General features: G+C 47.4%; 2 protein-coding genes across 2 annotated transcripts in view; one reads left to right on the top strand and one right to left on the bottom strand.

The window, feature by feature from the left end:
- Positions 1-23,804, top strand: part of LOC135905660 (protein phosphatase 1 regulatory subunit 37-like) — a 431,344-nt gene that overhangs the window by 128,499 nt on the left and 279,041 nt on the right. The gene's annotated exons all lie outside the window — the stretch shown is intronic.
- Positions 13,733-23,804, bottom strand: part of LOC135905659 (uncharacterized) — a 56,018-nt gene continuing 45,946 nt past the window's right edge. Inside the window, exon 10 of the mRNA XM_065436605.1 lies at positions 13,733-14,280. Coding sequence (XP_065292677.1) covers positions 13,810-14,280 — 471 coding nt within the window. The 3' untranslated portion in view covers positions 13,733-13,809. The remainder of the gene's footprint in view (positions 14,281-23,804) is intronic.

The raw sequence follows: 23,804 nt of genomic DNA on the forward strand, positions 1-23,804 counted from the left end.
TGATTGTCTATTAACATCCCGAACATGAAATAGAAGATCACGATAACGATTTGAAACCTCGGATAGGGCGAAGGGGGGCAGTGAAAATGAATGATGTCTATGGCGGTACTCTTCTGGTGAATGGCTTATTTTGGCCACTTGGAACACACTTTAACATGCAGAGTGGTCGAATGAGGGCTGCCGCTGTATCCTTTTCTCTCTGCCCTGCCGATGTTAGGCAACTGTCACGAAAACATCGCGTCACTAGATTAAAGTTCCTCCACATTAGAGCCGGTAGCCTTCGACTTTCTATTCTAAATACAACAAATTCCATTCAAGTCGTTTCAAGGGTTGTGCAATTAGGGTATTTCTTATTTTCACGTGTACTCTAATATAGGGAGAGCCTCTCAACGTAAAGCTTCATACTAAACGCAAGCCTGATCACAATGCTACTGCGCAAAGGTTAAACGCAGTTGCCATATGCGGTACGCCTTCGTGCAGTGCAAGGAGCTCACGACGAGTGCAAAAGCCTTCTTGCAACGTGGGCACCGTTATCGAAGGTTCTCGGGCCTGTTGTTTGTCTAGTGTTGTCTATGCACTCTCATTGCTTGTGCACGCGCTGCAACTGGTACTAGAATAGCAGGGCCACACAGGAAAAAAAAATATGAGGAAAGGCTGTGAGGGGAGAAAGTGACAGGGGACGGTGTGTCACTGGCTGCTTTGTAGCTGTGTGGGAACGCGCAAAAGCAAGTGAGACTCTCTAAGATATGCGCACGCCCTCGGTGAAAGGACGTCGAAACCGCGCCCTCGAAGCGGAGGATACGCAACGTCCTCTGGGTATGCCCAGTGTTTCCTGCTTTTGAGAGTGGATAAGAAAGGGTGCGTTGTTTAGAAGCACATTATCTTTTTTTTCTTGGCCTGAATGCGGTAGGGTTAGGACGCCCTACGCGAGGTTCCTTTCGCAGTGTCTGGGCTCTTCACTCGCTGGAATCTCTCCAGAAGAGAGCGCAAACAAGGCACGGACTGAAGAAGATGGAAGACGAATACGACAAACGCGTGAAATTTTTTTTTTCTTCCCATTCCAAATATTCTTTTTTTTTCCCTGGGAGCATCTCTGGGAACGGGGAGGCGCACTCGGCTGCACGAGGTTTGACTGACCGCGCGCTGGGCAACACGTCCTCTCCTGGGCGACCCGAGCCTCTCTGCTCGTACAACGAAATCTGCAAGTATAATCGTCTGTCAAGAGGACTCCTGCCTTCGCCGCACTCCTCGCTGTGCAGGGCCCAGGCAGTCACTCTCAGACTTCTGCAAACAAGCACTTACCCGAGCCCCGCGGCGCTGCACACAATGTACCCCGAACGGTTCCCAAGCCCGGACTGCCCTCTGTGTGGTGATTGTGCGGACGTCGAACATGTCCTGTGGGGCTGCGCCTCTGCCGGTCCCCCTTTCACTCGAGAGGAAATGATGAAGCTAATTAGGGACCAGGACCAGACCTCTCAAATCCTGGCAGTCCAGAGGGCTCGCGAGAGGGCCGTCAGGTTTCACCTGATGGTCCCCGAGTGGGCCTAGCCAGGTTGCATGGAGTTTGCTTACGTCTATAGTGGGCCAAATAAAGTTGTTTCACTCAGTGACTCACTCACTCTGGGAGCATCCTCCCTCGTGCACTGTCATAGGGACGCCCGGTCTCAGGCGGAAAGGAATCTTCGAGGACAGTGAAAGAAACACACAGCACACCGCGAGTGTGTTTCTTTCGCTGTCCTCGTTTTTCGCGCAGTTTTAACTTGCCTTCAAGTATGAACCGACTAGGAATCTGCGGTTGTTTCAGGGCGATTTCTTCTATATGCTCCTCGCACGTTATTTTTCATCCATTTCTTTCGGAAAGCCTATGTGGATTTCCGCAATACCTTAACTTCTTTCTTAATACCGTCCGAATCTTGGTCAATTTGCCGCACTGGATGTGCGCCATAAGCAACAAAAAAAAAAGAAAGAATAACGATACGAAACCGTTATGACGACTCTATCTTTTTTAACCCTTGCATCTCCCGATTCATTGCCGATCCCCCTGAGGTGCCGCGCTAGATAATTGAACAACAACAACAACGACAACAACAACAGTCCGAGTCGTATCTTGCTTGCGGAGGTGGCGTTCAACGGTGGTGAGCTGGCAGCCGGTGCTGTCAGTCCCTGAATTTGGAGGAAGTGACGCATCAGACGCAAAGCCACAAGAGTCTGGCGCAGGTGTTGGGGTGGGGCGGTCGGGTTTGCCTGCAGGTGTAAGGCGTGGATGAGGGGGAGGTGAATGCTGGCGCGCGTGACGATAAGAGGGTGAGGAGAGGGTGCGGGAACATTCCCAGTACATCTGCACCGCGTTAGGATGTAGCTGCCCGTACAGGCCTGTCAGATGGGGTGGTGTGGTTTACGCCCAACGTGATGAATGGTTGTTGCGCCCTTTTCTCTGTTCCGCTTCAGGACATTCGGGACAGAGGAAGGACATGACGATTGCACGTACGTCTTGCTGCCCCCTCCCCCACCCCCCCTTTTTTTTTTGGCTCCAGTGACATTCGTTAAGATATACACCACCATCCTTTATTTGCGCTATTATCTGCGTTGTTTCGTTGCCAACGAGACCAGATTTCTGCCGTTCACTTGATTGTGCTCTGTAAGAGTTAGGGTCGGGCATGCTTTAAGGGGTAGCTGGCCCATGCCGTCGTCCGACTCATCCACACTGAGGACGTTGTTGAAGGCAGCAACGTGTCCTCACCGAGAACGAGGAGTACTCGGTGTATTCACGATATCTACATGGAGAGCGGAGAACGTCACGTCTAATCAGTCTAGCATGACTGAATTGAAGCACCCCGAGGAGCCGAAAAAGTCCGATCAAACCTCCCCTGTCCTCCCTAGATCCCTAGGCCAGGGAAATCTGCCGGCCCAGTTTAGACCAATCGCAGCGTCCAACGTCGTCGAAGGACCCGCGTTGAGGGCGAGGGTTCACACACTCGCTCCCGCACCTTTATTTCACTGAACACACAGAAAGGAGAGGGGGCTTCGTACACAGGGGTTGTCGCGTGTGACTCAAGCTGGCGTGTCTTGGTTCCTGGGACGACCGCGCAGTTAGTCGGAGCCTCTGTCACACGACCGCGGCGGTTTCCGGGGTCCGTGAGGGAACGCCTTAGAACACCCTTTTTCCAGGAGTTTCTTTCTCCCATTGCTCCGTGAAGGCGACAGTGAACCGACAAACATAACTCGGTCCGCCAACCGTGTCTCGCCTTGCCGCCGCCGGTGGTCTGTCCGAGGGAGACGCATTGTCGGCTTCACGAAGCGATTCGTCGCACCGCGGTGGGAGAGGCTCGAAGGTCACAACCCCCGTCGGCGGATAGTAACAGCTCCATCCAAGTCGTCCGTCGTCGAAGCACACTCAAGTGGACACCTGAAGTATTTATTAGCGTGGTAAGGCGTATCGCGTTGTAACGGTGTAGGCGCGTTTACAGTAGCGCCACCTGTACTGGCGTACCGACACCATTCAAGATACCAGGCGTATGCCGGCGCCATACGTGTGGTATTGTAATCTTGGGGCATGTTATTTGACATTTTTGTGTTCATAAGTTATGCAACCCACCTCTGCTGTATCTCTAGATGAGATAGCAGTACTTGTAAGTAAATCAACACCGCATGTACGCAAATGCGATCGAGTAATGTCCAACGCACTAGCGGGATAGGAAGTCTTACTACATACCGGGGCCCATATCCACGAACAATTCTCTTGCGTTTTCACTGTTCGTAAGGTCAGGTACGAGCCAATCGCGACGTCGGACATAAAGTTAGTAAAAGCGGCCGGCCAATCGCAAACAGCACTTGCGAAAGAAAAGCTTCGCGAATTCGGTCCCAGGTGTTTATTTAAATATTTGAACACAATTTCTAAAGGACTGTCACAATTCAACTCCTGTAGCATGAGTTGCATAGAGAGGCCGAAATTTCTGATTCGGAACAAAAGCCTGCCATTTGACCAGTAATTTTATCTCTCGTTTAATTGAAGAAGGCCCCAACGAAGCGAGACATGAACCTTATGCTCATACCGCAGAGTGCTTACTTAGTGAGAGGCAAAGAATGCTTCGCATTACAACAGCCGGTGTACAACAGGTGCGTGCGAGAGCGTCGAGAATACGTATTTCGCTCGAATAGCAGCTTGGGCTTGTTGGTTTTCCATCCTGCTAGAAACAGCGCAAAATGTAGACAAGAGACGAGACAAGAAGACGAGAAGACGAGACGTTGTTGAAAGTCAGCGCTTGTGGTTGTCTTCTTGTGTCGTCTCTTGTCTACATTTTGCGCTGTTACTAGCAGGGTCGAGAATACGCCGCTTGAAGTCGCGAGGTTTCCAACTGCCTCGCCGATGTTTGCGCGCTCACAGGAAAAGGATGGGAGGGGGGGGGGGGCGGCAGTTTCTATTTCGGTTGCACCGAACCCCCTGCGGGCGTTGGCGCGATCGAAACCGAAGAAGTCAATATCGCGTATACGCGACGAGGGATAGGACGACCGCGGTCGTGCGCACTACAGACGACACTAAACGCACAACAGACGACGTTGGCGACTTGGGGAACTTACTCGTTCTGCTGTTGTGCGGGCGAACAGAAAAGAGAGAAATGTACCCCGCTCGCTTTCCTCCTCCTCCTCTTCCTCCTTCAATTGCCTAATGACGTGTGTGCGACAGTTCGGCGGCGAAAAAAAAAAAGAAAAGAACACCGGCGCTCACGTTATACGGGCATGCAAAAAACCGGAGCGCTCGGAGGCTCTTATCTCCGTGCAGCCGAGTCGGGTTTTCATCTCTGGTTTGCGCACATACACGGCAAGCTCATTAGGGGGAGAACGAAATGGAACATAACCGACTGGCGCGCCTGTTTGCCCCTCCCTCTGTAACTATATATATATATATATATATATATATATATATATATATATATATATATATATATATATATATATATATATATATATATATATATATATATATATATATATATATATATATATATATATATATTACGCAGTAGACGCAGGGCGGCTGTGGCAGTGCGAGTGTCCACCGAGAGCTGCTGCAGTGCTTTTTGCCCCACAAGTTTCTTTCTGCAAAGTTATTCATGGCTTTCTTGTGCCTCAGCGCTTCTGATGAATTTTGTTAAAAGCGTTAGTTCTTTTTCTGCGTGCAGTGTTCATTTGACGTATTTTGTGCCTCATTCGATGTAACAATTTCCCATGTGTATAACGCTTCTACCACCTCACTCGTATCGTTGTACAAACAAACAAACAAACAAACAAACAAACAAACAAACAAACAAACAAACAAACAAATTATTAATAACTAAACAAATAAATATTGCATTTTGCGTGCGAGCTGCTTGAAGAGACAGGTCATCTGCATTTCCGACGCATCAATATTTTTTTTTCATTTGTGTTAAGTAAAAGTTCCAAACCCTCCAAACCCTGGCGAAAATACTGGCAAGCGCCGTATAGATCAATGAATAATTCACTATGATACTTTTCCTGCGAGCTATAGTTTCGGTTTCGGTACCAGGAGATGGGCGCATCATGGCGTCACGATACACTGGCTCAGTCGAACGCCGAACTGCCGAACGCGAGCCCAGACACGACAAACGCACGCGGCACTCTCACATATATTAAAAATAATGACCAGCATCGTCGTACCTATAGACTTATTGGTACGCGACGTAGAGAGATTTTTCTCCGTGACATCACGTCAGGTAAATGACGATGGCATAAGGTCTGGTATTTCGAGACCGATACGTTGGCATCAAATTAAGATGTCCAATGAGTGTTCGAGAGTGTTTGAAACTTGCTAACTTCCATCCTTTTGTGTGCGAGAAACGGGTTGTAGAGCTTCTACAACCGTAGGGCTTTGTTTAATAAAATGCCCCTGTTGGCGGGCTTGCACATGCCGAGGTTACACTGGATGCACACTCCAGTTCGGCTCAGGTGCTCAGCCTCACAAGTAGTTAGGTTTCACAGTGAGCCTCACTTAGCTCCCTTACCCGCTTCCACGAATAGGCTTAGAGCCGTCATTTAAAAAACATTGTCTGTCTTACTGCGCTAGTTGTGTGGGCGCTCCATTGTGTATGCATGTACGTACGTACGTACGTACGTACGTATGTATGTATGTATGTATGTATGTATGTATGTATGTATGTATGTATGTATGTATGTATGTATGTATGTATGTATGTATGTATGTATGTATGTATGTATGTATGTATGTATGTATGTATGTATGTATACGTACGCATCTGTGCATACGTACGTGCACATTCACGTACGTATGTGCTCTGTCATGCTCATAAAATGACAGGGCATTCTCGACAGGAAAGTGGCGAGCGCAGTGTTTTCAAGAAAGGAAACTCAAGCAAGACAGACGACGATTGTCGTTGTGTGACACACCCCAAAAGGTGCAATCGTTTTTAGATCATACGGCACCGCTGACTGGGAGTGAAACTAAGCTTAGTGAACTTCGGTCTTTTTTGTGCCATCTTATCAACACTTACCCGTAAAACAGATGCGTACAGAGTTTTCATGCAAACTTAGCATGCCTCATTTATTACCGTTGTTTAGCGTCCCCTTAAATGCGGTCTGAACCTTTCGGCCGCTACGCCAGGTAGACATGTGCCTTCGGGCTGTCGTGCTGTGTTGGCTGTTCTTAGTTGTGCATGATGGATTTGTCCAGGTCAGCGCTTCACTGAGGCAGCGTCGCAATATCGATTTTTGCTGGATTTAGTTTGAAGAATGCGCTCGTACCACAGGCTGCAACCGTCGCTTGACGGTTGTACCCTCAAAAGCGCCACACGTGATACTGAGCTGCACTTCCGCAATACAGTCTGTTAGATGTAAGAGAAAGTCAATAAGGACTCAACTCAAGAGAAAGTCAATAAGAACTCAACAGAGTTTCAATGGCGAGTTTTGTACGGGATTTGAACGTCGTTCCTGAATGCCTGTTGTATGCCTATAGCTATTGCAGTTGTTTGCGCACTCTCTGTGTTCGTGACCTTCATACACCGAAGAGTCAGCATGCGCTCATTGTTTTAGCTTAGAAGTTGTATACTTTGCGGAGACAATTGTTTGCCGCTTCAATTCTCAGCTTGAAAACAACGAAAGCGGGACGAACGCTGTTTGTAAAAGCATTGCAGTTGGGGTGCCTCCTTCCGTTCTCAGCGATCGCTCCTCCATTCGACAACGGCTACGGCATAAAAAACAAAACAAAAACTAGTTAAGAGTCAACAACTTTGTGCTGATTGTGTATCTCTTGTGGCCTGTTGTCTGAGCTTTCCTTTCGCTACATTATACGAGACGCTGTGGAATGTACCTCACGTTCCTGTGTCCTAACAAAATAACGCGGCACTAAATAACAATTCGACGCGCGTAAACCTCTGGAAAGGAACCAACGACGAGGTTAAAAGGTTACAAGTAGAATTAAGCAAAGACGAAAGAAAACACTTGGTCGACACGGCTGCTGTACGATTTCGGCAGGAAAAGAAAGTTACCTCGATTGAGAGTTGGCGCATCGTAGTGTTGTTTGTGTACCCCTTGTGTCCAGTTTTCCGAACTGTTAATGTTAAACGAGAAACTCCCACGTATGTCTCGTTGTTTCTCTCTTTTTTCCTTTTTGTGCGTGTGCATGCGCGTGTGTGTCCTCATTTTCGTTCAAGGTGGTCGGAAGGAACGGAATCGCTGACGTCCGAGGAAACTCGCCGTCTGGGAGAATCGTTCTCAGAGAAAAAAAAAGTAAAAATGAAGGAATGTTGGCGAAGGTTGCTTCGCATTATGGGAAAGAAAGAAAATGAATAGAGTGGCTGTCCGTAGGGTCTGTTCCGATCGAAGACGAACCAATTGCGTCTCGCTCTGTGGAGCGTCTGCGCACCCCTGTGTTTCTTCTTGCCAGTCCAGGTCGACTGTGAGTGGCCTTCACCGCCGAACGCGGTGGAGTTGTAGTGCGGGCGCACGTAAGGGGGCTGTTTTGGCAAACGGGGGTGGGGGGGGGGGACACTACATCGGTCGATATCCGGAGCGCTGTCGTCGTTGCAACGCGCCCTTGCTGCAGCCATTGTCTCGGCGGGGGCGTGGATGGTTGCAGTCTACCGCATTTACGCGCACCTAACCGGCCGCGACCGTGGCATGTATATAATCTAGCTGGACGATTTCGCACGTGGCTTACCGGCAGTGAGCCGGCGACCCCAATAAAACTTCTAGTCCAGCGTGTCCTGTCAGCCTGCCCTGCTAAACAAAAAACGTTATTCTTTCTTAAAAATTCGAATAGCGTTATTGGTATTGTAAGACCAGTTTCTTTCAGGTTATCTAACCTCCACAATAAATGCGGGCTGACCCCCGAAGATCGTGGTCTTAAAAGTAAGGGCCAATCCCGAAGGCAGCGCAGTTTAACACTGTAGGTAATTCACTGTAGGTAATTCACATTTAACACTGTAGGTCAGTGGGTATGTGCCACTATAGGTATCGCTTCGCTATCGCCGTTTTTCATCCTGCGCTCGCTCGCTCGTTCGTTCTGCCGGTTACGCCTACGCCGAAGCTGACGCTCAACGTAGGGACGGGCGCCTAAGAGTTGCGCTCGAAAACAATGTGCGCGATACAGTTATAACATAGCCACGAAGTTCGGTCGCCAGCGTTCTGATGACCCAACCCCGTATGTCAATAAAGTCGTAGCTTGCACCGCATTCCTTGAATAATTATTTTCGTTGAACAGCTTGGCAAACATCATAGCTGGGACACCTTGTAAACTTCATAAAGGGAATACGTGAGCTGTACTGAAGCGACCGCAACGGCACCTATTGTTTAGCGCTATCGGGAAATAAGATATCCCATGAGGGTTAAACAAATAATCTGTGCATGCCTTCGTAGTCCGCGTGCCTTCGTGTAAGCTCTCAGCTGCGCGGTCGATGACCTAGTTTGAAATGGGTGTTCCCGTGCTTTGTATGAAGAGACACGACATCGTTTGCGGAAAAGCGCAATTCCCTGAACATAAGAACACAGACATTCCACGTAACGAAACAAGTACAACTAGCATGCAGTGGTCAAGAAGAAAAACAATCGCAAGAATTAGTCATCTTTTCTTTCCGACGGGGTGGGTGGGTGGAGATGTGTAGCGATCGCCGCATTAATCGTGCCCTTGGACATCAGAAGTTGCACGATAATTGCTGAATGACTATTGTGATTAACTGAAAAAATTCCCGAGTAATGCTGAAGTGAATTATTTCAAGGAGCGTAACGCCGTAACCACTGCCTCTTAAGTTGTGACCGGTTACCGTTGGTGCCCCTAGATTACAGGGCCGGTTCTGACTTATTTTTTTTTTTCGCACATTGAGGCGAAATTCCCACTATGCGGAATTGGCCAAGATTCCGGTGTATTTGTGTGAAAAGAAAACGTAATCATTTTGAGAATAATGGACGGAATTGAAAATAACTTCGTGAACTAAAAGAGTGAATCACAAAAGCTTCTCGAAAGAATTGTACATTCATCAACAGCTGAGAAAGCATCCCTACGACTTTTGCCCAAGAAGGGATAGAGTACCGGATAAGCTCGGATAGAGTATGTTTTGTAAGTTGTTGAAAAAAATAAATAAAATAAAACAAAACTCATTCCAAGTTGTTGAAACTTTGCAGTCCGAACATCGCGAACTAAAAGAATGAATGAGAAAAGCTACTCGAAAGAATTGATTTCATCATCGGCTGAGAAAGCATCCCTACGACCTTTGCTTAAGAGGGGATAGGGTATCGGATAAGCTCGTATAGGAGTGTGTTTTGTAAGGAATTTAAAAGAAATAAATAAAACAAAACTCATTCCAAGCTGTTGAAACTTTAGAGTCCGAACAGTCTTTACTGCAGCGTACTTTCACTGTTGCGCCACCGCCATGACAGAAATTATTAGAGATAATGTTGCGTTTTTATTGACTTTCTATTGCCTGTAATAGAACGTCTTCTGAGCTACCGTTGAACGTCATGCATTCTTTTTTCTGTAGGAGCGGTGCGAGCGTGTCACAGTGTGTACTGGCGTATACCTAACAAGTAACCATCCTTTCCTCCTGCGAACACTGTGACGGCGGCGAAAGTCTGAGCAGTCTTTTTCTTCTTTTGAGTTCGGCGTCTTGGTTTTGTTCACCGCCATACGGGTTTCGCAAGGGAGGCGATGGGAAGAGAGACAGGATCAGCATTACACATAGGGCGCTGACCAAGCCTCAGTACCCGTCTTGTCAGTGTTATTTCTTTGCGCTTCCCCGTTCTACCATAATCGTGCGACAAAAAGAGAAAAAGAAAGAAATAGAGAAAGAAGGACGGACGCTCTGCCAAATTGTGTATCTAAATGGTATAAGAAGATTAGACTTCCGAAACGGAAGCCGGAAGGCTTGATACTTCATAACCTCAGCACCCGTCTTAACCGTGTTATTTCTTTGCTCTTCCCCGTTCTGCCCTAATCATGCGACAAAAACAGAAAGAGAAAGGAAAAGAACGACGGACGCTCCACCAAATTGTGTATCTAAATGGTGTTAGAAGATTTGACTTCCGAAACGGAAGCCGGAAGGCTTGATACGTTACAGCACGTTTCGGTCGGCCTCCTCGACGGAAACCCGCCGCGGTTGCTCAGTGGCTATGGTGTTGGGCTGCTGAGCACGAGGTCGCGGGATCGAATCCCGGCCACGGCGGCCGCATTTCGATGGGGGCCGAAATGCGAAAACACCGGTGTGCTTAGATTTAGGTGCATGTTAAAGAACCCCAAGTGGTCGAAATCTCCGGAGTCCTCCACTACGGCGTGCCTCATAATCAGAAAGTGGTTTTGGCACGTAAAACCCCAAATATTATTATTATCCTCGACGGAAGCCGGCAGAACGTTTAATACTTTCTAACGACGCCTTTTTGGTTGGCGTTTTAGAGCGCAGCCCGTTCCTACGACGAGCGTTGGTGACGCAACCGAGCGAACGAGCACAGCGAAAGATGAAAGAGCGAAAGCAAAGCGTGAGATGAAAGAGGAGAGCCGCGAACGGCGGAGACCAATGGGAGCGGCCCCCCTTCAGCGACGTGCCCGCGGGAAACTGGTGTCATGCGGACCCGCCCGACCGCTCGATGCGTACTCGCATCTGGTCTCGGCCGCACCGCTTGTTTCGTACTATCGTCTGCTCGCGTCAGCTCTCTTGCGCCATGTTTTGGTTAGCTTGATTCGGTCTTGTTCGCGCTCGTTTCGATTGCCATGGTTTGCGATTGTTTTGCAATCTGATTGTATGCGCGACGCGAATGCTGCAGTAGTTTCTGGAAGCCGCGCGGCACCGGCAATTACACCGGAACCTTCGACGGGTTACGTATAAAAGCAGACGCGTTTGACCTGCAGATCAGATCTTCGACGATTGCCGACTCGGCTACACGTCTCTCGAATTCTTTGCCTCAACATATCTCGCATTGAAAGCACGTATAGAGCTGCGGTCAAGCAGGGAGAATCGTAATAGTGGGCGAATTTTTCTTTTCCTTTTCGTGTGGCATGAATTAATACATCTTAGCAGACGAGTTGGTGTGAAATCGTCGATATCGTTCCGCATGCCGTATTGTGGTGAAGTTTGATTTTCGAACTATGGTGCACGCACCAAGAGTGGGCGTTGAAGGCCGCCAAAGTACGTTTCTAAGCAACCAAGCAAGCAAAAAATAAAAAAAACAAGAAGCAACAACAAACAGACAAAACCAACACCTCACCCACTCTTGTCCCGTCTATAGAATTCCTGAGAGTATACGGTTTCTTAGGGTCGGGTGAATACGGTATACGCTGTTGCCGGTCCTCTATTCGATTCGAACCTCGCACGCTGTCTCGTATGTTACAAGCCAGCGGCTGGAAGCAATATGTGAAAGGGACGCGTCTTCGAGGCGATATGTGGCCGGTCATTCGTCGTTGCGGCTAATGTCGCTCTTGTCCCGTCTATATAGGGAATTCCTTAGAGTATACGGTTTCTTAGGATCGGGTGAATACGGTATACGCTATTGCAGGTCGTCTGTTTGATTCGAACCTTGCACGCTGTGTTGTATGTTACAAGCCATCAGCTGAAAGCAATATGTGAAAGGGACGCGTCTTCGAGGCGATACATGGCCGATCGTTCGTCGTTGCGGCTTATAACGAGGCCTCGCAACGTCCCCGTTGTTGCGCTTTGGAAAGATGCTTTTGCTCGGAGGTTATTGAGCAGGGCGATGGACGAGCTGTCACCGTGCATGTTTGTTGGTCGACGCGATATTGGTGCCAACCTTTGCCAGGGGTTGGCGGGACGGTGGGCGGCTATAGGTGGAGCTGTGTAGCCGAGCATGAATGTATACCGCGGGTTCGACTATTCCTGGCCCTCTGCGCCCCCCCCCCTTATTTTTGTCGGATGAGCTCAGGATGCAGAAACTCTGGCGTACAGAGCTTTGGGCACTCTTTGAAGAATCGGCAAATAGTAAAGAGCGTAAATGACGATGATCGCCTTGATGAACGAGTAGAAAAGGAAACCCGAGGGAAATCCGAAAGAAACCTCGTCTCTCTTCTTTTTTTGCTGGTCACAGCCATATATGAAGCCCGACAGCTACTGAAGCCAAAGAAAGCGTTGGAGAAATTATTTTTCTTTGTTTTTTTAATTGAAGTGTAGATGTGATAAGCTTAAGGATAATGAGAGGGGACAAAAATAACTTGCCGCCTATGGGGGCCAAATCCGCAACCTTCGCATTACGCGTACGGTGTTCTTCCGGTTGAGCTGCAGTGGTGGCTGTTTCCACGTCCACGTTGTTGGGTAAAGCAATGAAGGGGGCTAGTTGGTGAACGTTCATGGTTATATTGCGCTCAGTTTTACACAGACGATATTAAGGAAGAACAGGACGTTGACGGATATAGCGGAAGTCCGTCGACGTCCTGTTCTTCCTTAATATCGTCTGTCTAAAACTGAGCGCAATATAACCATGAACGTTGCTGGGTATTTATGTACCTGCGCAATTGACCCTTGGAGTGTCAGCCAGCGGTACTCATCTATGGCGGCGGAAGGAAGCGCAAAGCGACCGATCTTCCATCATTTATTGTGCGGCAGAATTCAGCATTGAGTCGTGCAAGATTTTGAAATCTCTAAAACAGTTTCATTTATTGGAGATTTCGTAAAAATGTTGGTCTATTGTTCTTCCTTGACAACTAGCTTATACAGGTCACACAGTGTGAAATTGTAATGGGCTACAATTTCAACCATCACAAAGTTTCTAAACCGCAGTGCATTATGACACAAGTGAGGAACTTTAGATATTATTCTAATAACGCGTGTCTTCAACAACAACAACAAATATAGTGTTTGCCGATGCTTTCTGCTTTTGAGAGTGGATGACAAACAGCGCGTGTTTAGAAGCACATTATCTGACGGTGAAATACCGTGCAGTGGCGTCGCTTAAAACGTATTGTGCGCGACAGCTTACCGACTAAATAGAGAGTTTTAGTTTTAGGGACGCAAGCAGCTTGCGCACGCAAGAACTAAGTGCGGCAGTAATGCGCATGCGCCGACCCAGACATACGTGTCTGCGCATGCGCAGTACCGTGGCCCCCTAATTCTTGCATACGCAAGCCGCTTGCCTACGCTAATCTAAAACTCTCTAATGTTGAGAGGGAGCCCTCTGCTGGTTAGGCTGAGGCGACCCGTATAACTTTGTCAACACACCGCATGGAAATTTGTCGGCGTGGACACGCGCAACAAGTCGAAACGGATTCACCAGCAACTTAAAATAATTAATTCGATCAATCGATCCGCAAAAAGAAAAGTAAAGAAATCTAGCGCGCAGCGCCTAGCGCTTCGAAATGTCGCCCACGGCGGCATCGGCGAGGTCTCGCGGTAGCAACGGCCTCCTCTGCTCGTTCAGCCAGAGCATTCTTCTCAGTCTCCGCACGAGCGGGTGTTTGGCCCCGCCGCAGGACCCGGCGAAGTCGTCGGCCTCCAGGTCGAACACCACCACCCCCAGAAAGCCGGACCCGGGTCCCTCGAGCAGCAGGGGTCGCGCCGACTCCGGCCCGAACCCGGAGTACCAGTCGAACCCGGACTGCACCACCAGGCACCCGCTGTGGGGCCCGTAGAAGGAGCGGGTCGCCCGGCCCCGCCCAGTCGATGACGACGACGAGGAAAGGGGCGGTCCGTCGCCGTCCGCTTCGTCCGCGTCGTCCAATCCCCGACGAGAATCGCGTCGACGCGTTCTGTCTCCGCCCCGCCTCCAGGTGCCGTTGGCGATGCGGCACATATCTCGATACGTGGACTCTCCGATCTGCGGGGCCGATGTGAAATGCGCGGCAATGCGTGACGTCATTCGAGGGACCGTGCCAGAACCTTGCTTGACAGAGTATGAAAATTGATTGCAGAGGTGATTAACATGTTTAACCTGTGCCCATAATAGGGGGCACTGGTTTGCCTAAAGGGAGTCGAACTGCGCGAATGGTTCACGTTATTGGGGCAAGTTATCGGAGCAATTATGGCGTGTCATTTTCGTGAGCTGGTAGAACGAACGCACCGTCACCTCAGAGGACTGTTTAGATTCGTCACTGCTTGTGCTATAAAATGGAAGTTCACCCGTTTGAATTGAAACACTTTACCCAGAGTTCACTTCCAAAACTCAGGCTGTCACACTTTCGCGACTAGCGGAATCCTCCAACATGGCGGCCGGAAGCTACCTATAGTTGCGCCGCGACGCCCACAGAGGGCGACACTTTTGCGCCAGGTCTGCATTAACAATGGACAAATAGCAGTGCCGAAGTTCTGGAAAGGGTTCACCGACCATTAAACTCTAAACCATTTAACGTCGCCCATAGAGTCGCGTACGAGAGCCAATATTGTCTTAAATGCAATCGTAAGTGCTATTTCATTGTAAGTAATGCTCCCGTACTACCGTTGAAAGTTCATTGAACGTTATGCACCTTTTGGTCGGTGCACATTTTCATGTCCTTCTGGAAGAGATAGTGTTTCCCACAAATTGTAGATATAAAAGCCAACGGTTGCAGGTTTCATTAATAGTCTGGATGAAACTTGTTTTTGTGCTCGTGTGTTTACGTCCTTCTGAGTGTTCTACGCAAACTGTACCAAAGGTTCTGCAATCTCGGGCAACGTTTTCTTCATTATTGTTAATTGCATCACTATTATTATTGTTGATATTATTATTATTATTATTATTATTATTATTATTATCATTATCATTGCTGTTATTTTAATTTCTTCCAACGAACGAAGATGTACGATTCCTTCCTTTGCCGCAAGGCGATAACACGCTTATATATATATTTTCTTCTTTCTATTTTTGTTCCGCGTTCGAATTCTCAAGTTGAAGTGAACGCATTAAGCGAAAGCAAGAAGTTGCCCCATTTTTCTCGAGAGGATCGAATTTCAAATGCAGCAGGCGAGTATAGGGCCCTCTTCGGAAACGCTCGTTCACGCCCGCCATATAGACACGTTAGACCTTTTTTTAGAGAAAGAAAAAAAAGTGCGAGACTGCGAATGCAAATGAGCCCTTTCACTCATCGTCGAACTTGCATGTGCTTTTGCTTCTGTCATGAGCGCGAGTCTATTTAAATCTCTCAACTGCAGCTATACACCGGGAAAAAAAGTAAGGCGCGATGGTGGAGGGCGCTAAGTGGTGCGGCGCTGTATAATGAAAGCTTCCCATTTGCATATGATCCAGCGTTCCTTTATTTGCACGTCGGAACCAGAATTAGCCTGAAAGATGGCTTAGTAGTTTGAAGGAAGAAAAAAAAAAGAAAAAGAAAACACGTGTCGTCCACTTGATTGTGTAGCACGAAGCTACGAAATAAACCCAATACGCGCGTTTCTTAGAAAAAAAATTTCGTCACAATTGAAGAGATGTCCTTCCTGGTCCGCGGATCGAAAGCGGGACCAATGCCTACCCGGTGCCGGGCGCATGTGTATATCACGTGGACAGCCGATTTGCCATGTTTCGCGACTCCACAGTCCTTGGAGTTGCCGATTGAAAGGCCTCTCCCTGCAATCTTCTTCATAGACTCCCCGTTTAATTCGAAACTAAATGGCTTAAGTATTAGTGGTCATTCTGGTCCAAATTTTATCACTGAAGTGAAACATTCATGTCTAGGGCATGCATCTGAATAACAAAAGACTGGAAAGAAAATTGAGCTAAAGAGTCGTATGCAGGGGAGCTTTTCTTTTTTGCAAGATATCGAAGGACCTTCCTATGATTGCCAACCACTAGAGGTGTCAGAGGCAACGTATGGGTCTCCGATCTTCTTAATCTGGAGTCATAACGTTGTGAAGTATTACCACAAATTATTTTAAGAAAATCATTTTCGGGTCCCCTAAGGCAAGTAATATATATTTGACATTAGGCTGCAAAGATACAGCAGTGAAGATTATAATCTGCAGCATGCATGATGCGACGCCTGGGAGCATGCAATATCTTCAGATACGGACTCGCGATTTGGGCGATAAGCTATAACACGATGTTTGTTCTTCTCCATGTCAGATTTATTTCTTGCGAAACATATTTTTCACAAAATTCATGGGACTAGAATGTCATAAAGATTTAACAATTCGTGATTGTGATGGTTATGCTCATCATAATCATCACCGAGTCTCAACAGTCTGCGAAGAATAATCGTCGATCTGCTTGTGCCGATATAACGAAGTCGTCCGGTGCTTGCGGCCGAATTAGTTTAATGTATCCGCTTATGCGATGTTCCTTGCGTTTCTCTTGGTCATCCCCAGTGACTCGTCATCGCAAAAACGAACGAAATGCAACGGCAATCAAATCAACAGTTAAAAACGCTTGTAACTGCATTCGATTTGGCTCGTCCTTTCCACAAAACCGTCGTCTGTCGTTCCAACTTATTACCCTCCCTTTGAACCCTCGCATTGTATGGCAAAGAAAAAAAAAACAAAAATTCGCCGAACACCGCATGCCTATCGTTGTCATGCACTGCAAAAAAAAGACTAATAAAAAAATACGGGCTTAAAGTTGAGAAGAGTGTAAATTGGTTTATAGCTCACACCCTTAGACCCTTTTGGGTGCAATGGTGCGAGGTATAAATCAATTTACACCCTTCACTATTAAGCAAAATTACACCCTTTGGGTCGTATATTGCCACACAACAACAGTCACCATCTGTCTTGCTTGCGTTTCCTTTCTTGAAGACGCTGCGCTCGCTACTTTCCTGTCGAGAATGCTATGACGTGGTAATAACACGCATGCTATTCGTGTCCTGGAAGTGCAGGGCTCGCAGCGTCAAAGAAAGGAAATGCGGACAACACAGATGATGATTATTGTTGTGTGGCAAGATGCCACCCAAAGGGTGTAATTTTGCTTAAGAGTGTTTACAATTTACACCTTTAAAGTGAATGAGGCTGTAAATATGGCTATAACTCACACCCTTACACCTTTTGTAGGTGTGAGGGTGAGTTAAACCGATTTACACCCTTATAACACTTCAGATACTTAAAATTGAATAAGGGTTTTTACATACAGTGTGACGTGGTGATGATAATTAGCGCGCGGCATTACTACAGCTGTGGTCCCCGGCGGTGCCGTGAATGCAGCAGGCTTGTGTCTTAAAATACGAGGTCGTGCCGCAGCTCGTAATGGTCCGAATTTTTGTCATCGAAGTGAGAATTTTTTATCGTTTTAGTCCATTTAACGTTTAGCGCTATGGAATGGAATCGAATGGAATGGAATCGAATCGAATGGAATGGAAGGCTGCGTGCGCTATGCTGCACGAGGGGGGGGGGGGGGGGTCTGTCTCTGGGAGGATCTACTCGCGTTCGAGATACCGGGTCTTTCTGTAGGGCTGAATGGGGGGGTGGGGTGGGGGGGTAAACGTATTCACTCATCCGGTGCTCGCTTGCGCATTGTGATTGTATTGGAGCATCCATCACAGTAGAGCGACGCCGTTGCCTTGTCGGCAAAAGTGCTGCGCGCGAGAGAAGGCCGGAAGCGGAAGTAGTGACGTCATTCGCCTGCGCGACGAGCGTTGTTGCAGAGCCGGTACGTAGGGCTAATTGCGGGCCGGGCACGTCTGGCAACATCGGCGCACAAACAAGAAGGAAGAGAGAGAGAGAAAAAAAATGGTAATGGTGTACAACGGGATGGTTAGGAAAACTGTGAAAAATGTTTTTTTTTTTAAATTGTGCTACCACAGTTATATCTTTAGCTTTGCAAAGCCAGTGTAGTTTTCGTTGTTGTTGTTGTTCTGTGCACTGTGGAAAATGTGCCTATCTCTCTCTTGACAGTTCGACGCCAGAACAATGAAAATGAATGCCCGAGTTGAACGAGTAACGGGGTCGAATGACGTCATCGACTTCGCACGCCGGCAACTGTCGAGCCGAAGAAGCACGCCCGTTTCAGTGGTGCGCCAGCCTGAATGTTTTTAAGGGATGTGCTGTACCGTCTCACAGTCTTAATGTGTATTGCTACACCCCACTGCCATGTAATGCAAAGAGTAATTAGGGTGTTATCTACGGAAGAGGACGCCATCCCTTTTAAATCCTCTATGCTATATTCTTATCCATTCACCGTATATGCTGTGGGAACGGAAGCAAAAAACGCTGTGGCGCACTTTACTTTGGGTCAACTTTATTTATTTATTTTTTGTTTATTTGTTTGTTTGTTTGTTTGTTTGTTTGTTTGTTTGTTTGTTTGTATACGCGGACCTGGAAAATATTGAAACAAATAGTTTCAATGCATTCAAGGCCCGGGGGAGTGGTACAGAAGAAAGGAGTGATAGCACAAAAACAGTGGAGAATAAAATGTAAAAAGAACAGTCAAAACAGTACAGATAACAAGTAGGTGTCGCTAAACGGAAATAAGTTAAAAGCTGGTTTAAACGCGCTTGGAACGTTGATTGCGGCTACGGAAGTGACGAGGTGGTTAACATTGCATTGACGTCCTGGAAGTCCCTGGGCGTGGAGTTTTGTCAGACGCGCGCCTGGAGCCCAGCATGCGTACTGAATGTAATAATCCAGCAAATATTTAGAAGCGTTAGAAAATCCATTAAAGCATCATCATCATCATCACTAACGTCAACTCATTTATATGTCCACTACAGGACGAATAACGCCTCTCTCAGCGATCCCCAATCGTCATTTCCGCGTAAGCTAAACGATTACAGCGCCCGATCGTTCTCTCCAGTAATCTTTGTTGGAAACCCTACGGATAATACATGGCCTCCAAGATCGGGCAGCGCGCGACGCACGTTTTCGGAGGCCGTGCATGACGCAGGCGGCTCGCTCCACGACTATCTGCCGCGGTGCTTCGCCTTCCTCCCGTGTCCCTGGCCTTCGCGCCTTCGCGCGTCGTCCGCTCGTTGTGTCTTCGCGCTTTCGCCGACTGCGTGCCAGTTGCAGCCAACGCTGGATGGATGCGCCTGGGAACTTTTTAGACGACGAAGCCGTTCTTGACGACGTCACCGACGCTGGGAGAGAGTGTGTGTAAGGTGAGGGGGGGGGGAGGAGGGGGCGGCCTTGGAGTGACGCCAGAGCGTCTCGCGAAGCCGCCGCCGGCACTGGCAGCGCAGTGTCCGCCGGAAAAGAGCGAGCCAAAATATGCGTGCGCTCAGCGCTGCTCTCGATCGTATAGTTCGGTGCAGTGGAGTCCAGGAATTGCGTTGCAGAAGCAGGAAAGTGAAGGGGGCGGGCGAGATGGAGGCATCGGAGAACACTATCCAAACCGTTAGTCTTTCGAGCCCTCTAAGTGATGCACTGTTGTACTTAGTCTAAGCTAACCTAATGGTGCGCTATCGCACCTAAACTAATTTGGTGATGCACTATTGCGCCTAAGGTAATCTAACCTGTATGTGTTCCAATCAAGGTCAAGTCTATCGACACTCTGTGGTCTGCAAGAAACTTGAGAAGGCAAGTTTCGAACGAGACCATACATACATATGATGTTAAAGAAGTAGCCGACGCGAAAGTTTTCGTTTGTCAGCCGTTTATTATTTTTTATTTTGCGTTTCACGAAGGTGCGAGACCTATAAAAAAGAAAAAAGAAGAACTAAGAAAAAAAGGAAATAGTGGTAGGTGTGAGAGCGGCCTAAATAGTTTAATACAATGTAGTACTTTTTTCTACTCTGACTTCGGCATCAGTATACCCCAGGATGTCGATGCGTCGTAACATCATGATGCACTTTACTCCTTTCCAAATTACCACAAATCAGAACAAACGCGCGCACCACTCTTATCAACCCTTTTTTTTTTACTGAATGATGTCATCATACCTAGTCCTCTTGCTGCATGACATCATCAAAGTTTGGTTGCAAAAGCACTGACGTCGTCATAATGTCTGACTTCATATGCGGCGTTTTGAGACCCACTTTAATAATTTACGATATCTTATACTTCTTTTTTTTGCGCTCTTCCATCATCAATACGCTTGCGCCATCTACTCCACATATCATCATCATCATCTTATAAGTATTTCCCGACCTTCATATTCGCGAAGTGTCATCCTTTTACGTGCAAGTAGCGTGCGGTTAGGGTTTCTACAGCTCTGAAAGTACAGGTCGGTGCTCCTTTACCTAAATATTCCTATTCATATATTCTTCCTTCAACCCTCCAAGCCTGTCTTTAGCGCTGTGAGAAACCGCGAAACACGTTAAACGTGCGCCCTTAATACGCTCGGAGGTTGGCGGAATGAATTGCGCGTGGGTGGGGCACTGTCAGCCGTCGGCGCCTCAATTTAGTGGCGCTGTCGTAATCGGGCTCCTAATCAACGACCTGGCCGCCTCGCGCCGCTGCCGTAGCTGCATGCGCAACGTGTACGCCTGTTAAACGTAGGGAAGGCTGCGGAAAGAGGGTGGGTAGAGAGGGAGAGAGAGTGAGAGATGTAGAGAAAAAGATGTAGGGAGGGCAGTGCTCGTGGACGGCTGGTAAGTGGAATGACCTTGCTTCGCTGCCGTGATAGACATTGGCCCATCGGTGTGGATAAAGAACAGCCCATGGAGGAAACGGTACGAAGCAAAGCAATCTATGCCCGCCATTCGCATTGTATATTCATAGTATTATTGTTGTAACATTGTGCACTGAACGTGTTTGATGTATTTCATCATCATCATCATCATCGTGCTTACGCCCACTGCAGGGCAAAGGCCTCTCCCATACTTCTCCAACTACCCCGGTCATGTACTAATTGTGGCCATGTTGTCCCTGCAAACTTCTTAATCTCATCCGCCCACCTAACTTTCTGCCACCTCCTGCTACGCTTCCCTTCTCTTGGAATCCAGTCCGTAACCCTTAATGACGATCCGTTATCTTCCCTCCTCATTAGATGCCCTGCCCATGCCAATTTCTTTTTCTTGATTTCAACTTAGATATCATTAACTCGCGTTTGTTCCCTCACCCAATCTGCTCTTTTCTTATCCCTTAACGTTACACCTATCATTTACACACCTAATGTATTTACATTTACACGTTTTGATGTTTTTACCGTTCGGTATATAAAACATGCGTTGTATGTGTAATCATGTGCCCACCTGCTATGGTCTCAATATGAGACTGGCAGTATTGTAAATAAATAAATAAATAAATAAATAAATAAATAAATTTGTCGAACTCCTATATACACTCTTATCGGCTTGCCGGAGACGTGTACGGCAGCAGCCACGCTGGTAGCGACATCTTGCGTCGCGTACGCCAACCAGAAAGCACAGGAAGCTAACGCGCTGCAGTGATCTGCTATATTCTAACCTGCACGCTAATATGAAGCGTTGGTAGGGAGATGTAATCGGTAACTTGCAGTACTTCTGGGATTTTCCTTCGAAGAGAACAGTCACGTGCCAAAAAAAAAAAAATCCAAACGCATTGTATTTTGACAAAACTCCACGAGATTGTGTTACCAACTTTGATACTTACTGCATGTACGAGAGCTCCGGCATAACCCCGCCATCCGTAAACGATAAAAAGTTTACGGAGAAACTAAACCTTTCTACTTCGTGCATCGTTTAACTCAAAACTTCGTTAAATCGGGTGTGAAGTCGAGTTCAGTTCGTTTCTTCGAGGTTTTAGAGCACTATATGCTCTGTGTGACTGTAAATCGGGCAGTTGAGAGCACTTCGTTGAATTGAATATTTTGTTAAAATTCGGTGTTGTTAAATTGAGGTTTCAGTATGTTATACCAAGGTGGCAGGCCAGCGGTAGAGCAGCTACGAACGAAAAACTTCGTAAATTCTATCGCTCGGGGCTGGTAATATTTCTTTTTGTGTGCCTTTCGCGATTGGCCATCGTTGCAGGGATCGTCTCGTTTATCACACCGATCGCTATATAGTGAATGGCGGCGGGCATTAGAACGGTTGCTAGCCGTTCAGAAAATTCTCTTACGTAAGAGGAATTTTGCGAACCTCGGCCATGGGGTCAGAACTCGCAAAACAGTTATTTCGTTCGTAGGTGCTCTTTGCCACTGGCGTGTGAGCACCCTCGCTGCTACGTCCAGCATCAAGATTGGCTGGAGTTCGCTCCTACGAACATTGCAAACATGTCCATTGGATAAACGCGGATGTATATGGTAAGACATTGCACGTTGCGTAGGAAAAAGATAAAGACAGCTGTAGACGTGTCTTATTTATCTGTATATTACATTTAAATAAACGCTTCACGAAAGCATCGCTTCCCATATATTGTTAAACGTGCTTTGGATCTGGACATTTTCTCTTTTTCTGAATGCGGTACCCGGCAAGCTTTCCCCACGTCGTTTATCGAACGGAGTTGTGCTTCGGGCTTCTCTAAGTGTGCGTGAAGGAGCGCGTGTGTGTGTTGGAATGTTTGTTGCATGCTTCGGACACCGAATGGCAGCTTCATCGGATGCAGTAAACTGGTTTCTTCGTATGTGTGAACCTTGGCATTTGTGGAAGAAGTAAGTTGCCGACGTGAGTGGAGGTCGCGTGCAGTACAGCGGCCACTAGTTGTGTCTTCCGACACTTCCTTTCCTTCCTCTGTCTATTATTTCTTAGTGCTAACCATTCTTTGCCTCACGCCGGCCACATTGCGGTAGACAGGTATACGTAGGCAGGTTAATAATTATCTGCTTACTGGAAGTGAACCTCCAATCTGTGGTAGATGCGGTGAGAGGCTTACCGTCCTCCACGTGCTCCTGGAGTGTCGGGAAGCCGAAACGGAGAGAAAGAAGCATTTTCCGCTTGCTTACAAACATCACATCCCTCTACACCCGGCTATGTTTCTTGGTAAGGAACCGCTTTTTGACACCAAGGCAGTCCTCAGCTTCTTAAATGATGTCGTACTACACGTTATATGCCCGTTAAATTCGTAGAGCATCCTCGCTCCAGAGGATGCCACTGCGATAAGTTTTGCATAGCACATGCCTCCAGGCCCTTGTTTTTCAAGGGCTCTAAGGAGGCAGTAGTGCTCTAGCATATCTTATAACCTTATATATTTTTACGCATCGTATCATTCTATTTAAATGCATCTTAATGTTCTTAGTACACGTCATAAGTCATCGCCATAAACTTATTATACAGATTCTGCGCACTTTAGCGCGACCATTTTTAAGGCCCCTCTACAGCCACGTCACACCAACTTCATCGAACTCATGATTTCACTGCAAACTCATTAACACGGACATGGCGCTCTTTGGTCATACTTGGCCCTTGCGCCATAAAACATCAAACATTCATTCATTCATTCATTCTGCATCGCCTGTGCCTGGGCGTCATCAGAAAAAAAAAAAAAGATCACCGAGTGGTGGGATTTGAAACAGGCTCTTCCCATCACGATAGCTCGATGCTCTGCCTATTCCTGTCCCCCATTTTTCATTGACTCGGACGTTGTTTC

The sequence above is a fragment of the Dermacentor albipictus genome, chromosome 7, assembly GCF_038994185.2.
Source record: "Dermacentor albipictus isolate Rhodes 1998 colony chromosome 7, USDA_Dalb.pri_finalv2, whole genome shotgun sequence".
NCBI lineage: Eukaryota > Metazoa > Arthropoda > Arachnida > Ixodida > Ixodidae > Dermacentor > Dermacentor albipictus.